The sequence below is a fragment of the Phalaenopsis equestris genome, unplaced genomic scaffold (assembly GCF_001263595.1).
Source record: "Phalaenopsis equestris unplaced genomic scaffold, ASM126359v1 Scaffold000055, whole genome shotgun sequence".
In the NCBI taxonomy this organism is placed as follows: domain Eukaryota; kingdom Viridiplantae; phylum Streptophyta; class Magnoliopsida; order Asparagales; family Orchidaceae; genus Phalaenopsis; species Phalaenopsis equestris.
Window position 1 is genome coordinate 71,705 of NW_018164497.1, and position 4,777 is coordinate 76,481.

The window sequence follows — 4,777 nt, forward strand, 5'->3', positions numbered from 1 at the left end:
CCCCGCCCCTCCTCCCCCCGTTCGCGAGACCGACCGAGCCCTCTCTCCGATCGCGAAGCTGCGGCCGAGGTCCGTACCCTGCCACGCGAGCTGCTCCTCTGCCTGAAAGCTTCGGCTTCCCCCCGCGCGACTCTTGTCGCTTCTCTTGGCTCGGCTCACCGCTCATGTGAGTGCAGGTAACTTCTTCTCCTCCCTTCTCGCTATAAAAACCCCATTTTGGGAGTTCCTTATGGCCGAAAATTTTTGAGAAGGGATAGGTGCTGCCAAAAAAATTCTGAGTTCTTTATTAGTTGTGGCATTTGCTGTGGAATTCCTGGATCTCTCTCTCTGGCCTAGAGATTCTTATGCTTGATTTTCTTGCTCATCAGGAGGTAATAATTCTTTCCTTTTCCCCTCCATTTTGATCAGCTTGGCCTGCAGAGGGATTCTTAGTCTTGCAAGTGGCTTTTGATTAAACAACTGCTATACAAAACTTTTGTGTTCGCATAGCCGAATCTTATATATGGTTGCTTTTCTTCTTCTCTTGCCAACTCATCCGATATTCCTTTTTGGCTTACCTTTTGCTTCAAGCATTGCACATTTGTGCTGTGAATGTTACCTGCTCTACCTCGTACTATTGGTGGGATGTTTTGCTTAAATAAAGGAAAATTTACGTGACCAGGGTGCAGTTCTATGCGTCTATATATCTCACACTCAAACTCCTATATTTACATGTATAACACTTTGAAGCTTTGGACATGAAAAAGGTGTATTACGCCCTTTTGAAGTTAGATATTTTGATATGCCTTCGATGATTCAAGCGACATATATATGATATACGTAGGTATGTTTTGACATGATTGGGATGAATCTGTGCACTTGTGTTTTGATTTCTTATTTTGAAGAAGATGTATGTACATGTCCAGATTTTGGTTTTCTTTTGATTTCATATTTTGAAGAAGATATATGTACATGTCCAAATTTTGGTTTTCTTTTCCCTATGACCAATTTGTACATACTCATCTTTGTTTCTTCATCCCAGAGCGGACATACACATGCAAATTTTCTCCACCCTCATATGCCTATATACATAATACTTGTTTCCTCAACTGTTTAAGTGGTTCAGACGCTGCTCTTCACGTTTCAAATAGCTGGCTTATGCACCTATTAGGACAAATATGTTTTTTTTAATTCTTTTTCAATTCGGTTATCCATGATGGCTAGTGAGCATTGGTTAGATAGCAGTGCAAAATTTTTTTTTTTTTGCTGCTGCTCTCTCTCTAATTGCGGCAGGGAATGCAGTTATGTGAACTTATTACATGGTTGTTAGATGAATTTCTGAGAAACATAACTAGTACATGCTACTTAATTCTTTACGTATGCGCCACTCAATTCTTTACATACATATCACTCAATTCCTTACATGCTTGTTGAAATTTTAAAGGCATCGAGAAGCTTTTATTTGCTGTTGATGCATTCCCCATATCAGAAAAAGATGTCTGAAGCTATCAAAGATTTGAAACATTTTGATATTTGAACCTTGCTGTAAATCCCACTTGAATGCCAAGATCGTTAAGCAGTCTTTATCATTTGCGGTTCATAATCTATAGAAATGTGGCTGGGGGGATTTTGTTGTGATGATTTCTTGTCTGGCAATATTAATCTTTCTAATCCCCGTCACTTGGAATTGCCCCTGATTGTATTTTCTGGTGTACCTGGAATTGAGAAATTAAAGTCGCTTCAAGAACTAGATGAGTTTAATGGTAAGAATGAGAATGGTTACATAATTGGTGAATTGGAACATATGAGCGAGTTGCGCAAATTAAAATACATTTTCTGAGAATGTGAGGGATGCTAGGGAGGCTCGCACAACAAAATTGCTTGAGAGGAGAAAACTCCGATTTATTCTTGAATTGGGACAGAACTATTGATGAATGGGAATCATACAGGGGAGTTGAAAGCCTACACACCACACGATTCTTTAGCATTTACACATCTAACACCCAAATTTCAATTCTCACATATGTGTTATCTTGTCTATGCATGCAATTGTGTTATTTCTTTTGGACTATCAAAAATTTCGGTGGTATATATGTAAGTGCTGCATATGTAAATACTTGAGAATTGCATGGTTTGTATGTAAATTTCCCTTAGTTCTGTTTCACTGGAGTTTGAATTCCAGATTTTTAAATATATAAGGGCTGGATGGTTCGTATGTTTGTGCTGAGTTTTTTTACATATATGAATGTTATGCAGAATTTAGCGTCTTGTATACTCGTCACCTAAACAAATATACATATGAGTGCAAATTTCGCTTGATCCTTTATGCATTTACATACATACCATGCAATTCTTATATATTTACATATTTAACACCCAAACTTCATTTTTACACACATGTCATTCGAGTCCATTTGGATATCTCTTTATATAAATTGTTGCTCGAACACTTTGGGAGATAATTTTGACTAATGGTCTTGGTATTTATTGGAAGAAAATAAGAGGTTGAAATTTCTTTTGGGTTCTTAATTCATGGGGATTTGGAGGTGCCGCCTTGGGCTTTGAAAAAGATTTACATGTGATACTTGTGTGAGAATTCTGAAACTTCGGGGAGTTTACTTTTTGGAAATAAAAACTTGATCATTTTATTTATGAGAATTTCTAAAGTTTTGACGAGGTTGACACTATGTAAAATTTGAGGTTGTGTGGGTTGCTTTAATTGAGTTGGGAGTTTAGTTGGCTTTCTTTGGGCTTCTTTTGAGCTGCAGTTATGAGGCTCTGACGGTGACATTTTCGATACAATATGAAAGATTTGGATGACGTGAGTGCAACATTTAGGTCTAGGCTTGGGTGTGTGATTATGTAAGTGGTGGCGGAGCTGTGTATAAAATCGTCGCATTGATTTGAGCCCGTTTCGACCTGTTCGAAACAAGATTTGGAAGGGATACCCTTCTTGGGTTGATCTAATTATAAAAATTAGAGGAAATGATACCATCTTGGGTTGATTCGTGGATCGTTGAGTCTCATTTAGTGAGTCAGTTTTGTGGGATGACCCGCCTCCGTTACGTCGTGGTTTATGCGGTATTCTTGGGTTGATCTAATTATAAAAATTAGAGGAAACGATACCATCTTGGGCTGATTTGTGGATCGTTGAGTCGCATTTAGTGAGTTTTGTGGCTTTTGAGTCGCATTTAGGGAGTCGTATTTAGTGAGTCGGTTTTGAGGGATAATCCGCCTCCGTTACGTCGTGTTTTAGGCGGTATCATTTCCTCCTCTCTCTCTTCCTTGTCTTTAGTCCTTTGTTTCTCCTTGCTTCTTGGCCTACGTCACGTGCCTATATAGGACGCATAGGTGCGCACGTATAACACTCTTGCTATATGTGGGGCTATCAAGCAAGATTGTAAGTGGAGTGTCTGAGGTTAAGAACGATGATAAAATTGCATTATAGAGAATCGAGTCCCTTAGAATAGTATCTCCCAACTCAGAGACTCTGGAGATGGTAGAGTAGTGAATTTTTACAGATACTATTCGCCCAGCCTTGAGATTTCTACCGCCGGCAATCTAAAGTTGCTAGCAGTCCTAGTTCGACTAGAATATTCAACTTGTGGATCGAATTATTTTTTTAAAAAAAATATAAAATATGTATATAAATACATTTGAAAAGTACAAAATCACCTCCACTATCTACTTACCTACGACTTTTAATTGCATGCAGATCCAGACTGAAATGTATGAAAAATTTTACAAAGGTCCACGGTTGGCTATTCGAGTCGGATTAGGGCTGCCTTCTGCAGAAAGTCGGTTTAGTAGTCAGTACTTAAGGTTGTGGTCTACAACACAACTTTGAGTCCTCCTCACCACCAAACTTACGGTCTTTTTGAACTTGTAGTCTATTCTGGTGTTTTCTTCGTTTTTGTTCTTTTTTTCGGATTGTCTACAAGTTTACCTCTATGAATTTATTCAGATTTCCTACGAACTTTGTTTTGTTTCCGATTTTTTTACGGAATGTTTCTTTTCGACTTTTTCCGACTTTTTAATTCTTTTATTTCGTTTCTCCTACACACATTACACACACACATGCCCAGTGTAGTTTGCTTATTCTATCTTTCGGTGTATATTCTTCTGCCAGATGTATAGTTTTCACATTACCACTGCATGATTTCATTGCACATTAACATGCTTTTCTCTTACACTCTCCTCTAAATTAGGATGCAGCAGCAACTCCTAGGTGGTACCTACGATAAATTGGTGACCTCACCTTTTGCATTATTTCAACTTTAAACAACTTGAATACTAAATTTGACGTTGCAATGATGAGGAGCTTGGAGCAAATGCGGTGGGCAGCACGACCATCTCAAAATATGTCTACATCAACAAAACCTTTTCTTAGAATTAAACAACAAACCATAGGATTTTGAGGTAGTCTGCTTAGCGCGACATAAATCCTCACTTTATCTTTTAGGCATTTGCACAACCAGACTGTGCAATTTAAGCCTTAACTCGTTCTAGGTTCTGAGGTTGTCGTCCGATACGACGTAAACCCTCATATTTTCTAGGCGACTTGGTGACTGTGTCACACAAATATAAGTCATAATTAAATAAAACTGGCAGGATGAAACGTCAAATAACATCTTCTCGAAATTGAAGCTAAATAGTAGGATAGTTTGGGAAGTCACCGAGGTTCGCCTCCCGATCTATGACTTCTCCTAGTTTTTCCTCATTTGGATTCCTCAAGAATGTTCTGAATTTGAGCCTTTCCCATTTGACACTCTTTGGTCCGATTTCGTTGAAAAGTCAT

At 38.5% G+C, this 4,777-nt stretch overlaps 1 protein-coding gene across 5 annotated transcripts in view; it reads left to right on the plus strand.

The window, feature by feature from the left end:
* Positions 1 to 8: 8 nt before the first annotated feature.
* LOC110019425 (succinate dehydrogenase assembly factor 1A, mitochondrial) overlaps positions 9 to 4,777 on the plus strand; it is a 28,162-nt gene continuing 23,393 nt past the window's right edge. For 2 of the 5 annotated variants that reach the window (XM_020717070.1, XM_020717073.1), the window contains exons 1-2: positions 9 to 176; positions 252 to 371. In XM_020717070.1, coding sequence (XP_020572729.1) covers positions 345 to 371 — 27 coding nt within the window. In that variant the 5' untranslated portion in view covers positions 9 to 176; positions 252 to 344. The remainder of the gene's footprint in view (positions 177 to 251; positions 372 to 4,777) is intronic. The other 3 variants (XM_020717075.1, XM_020717072.1, XM_020717071.1) reach the window with 2 other exon arrangements.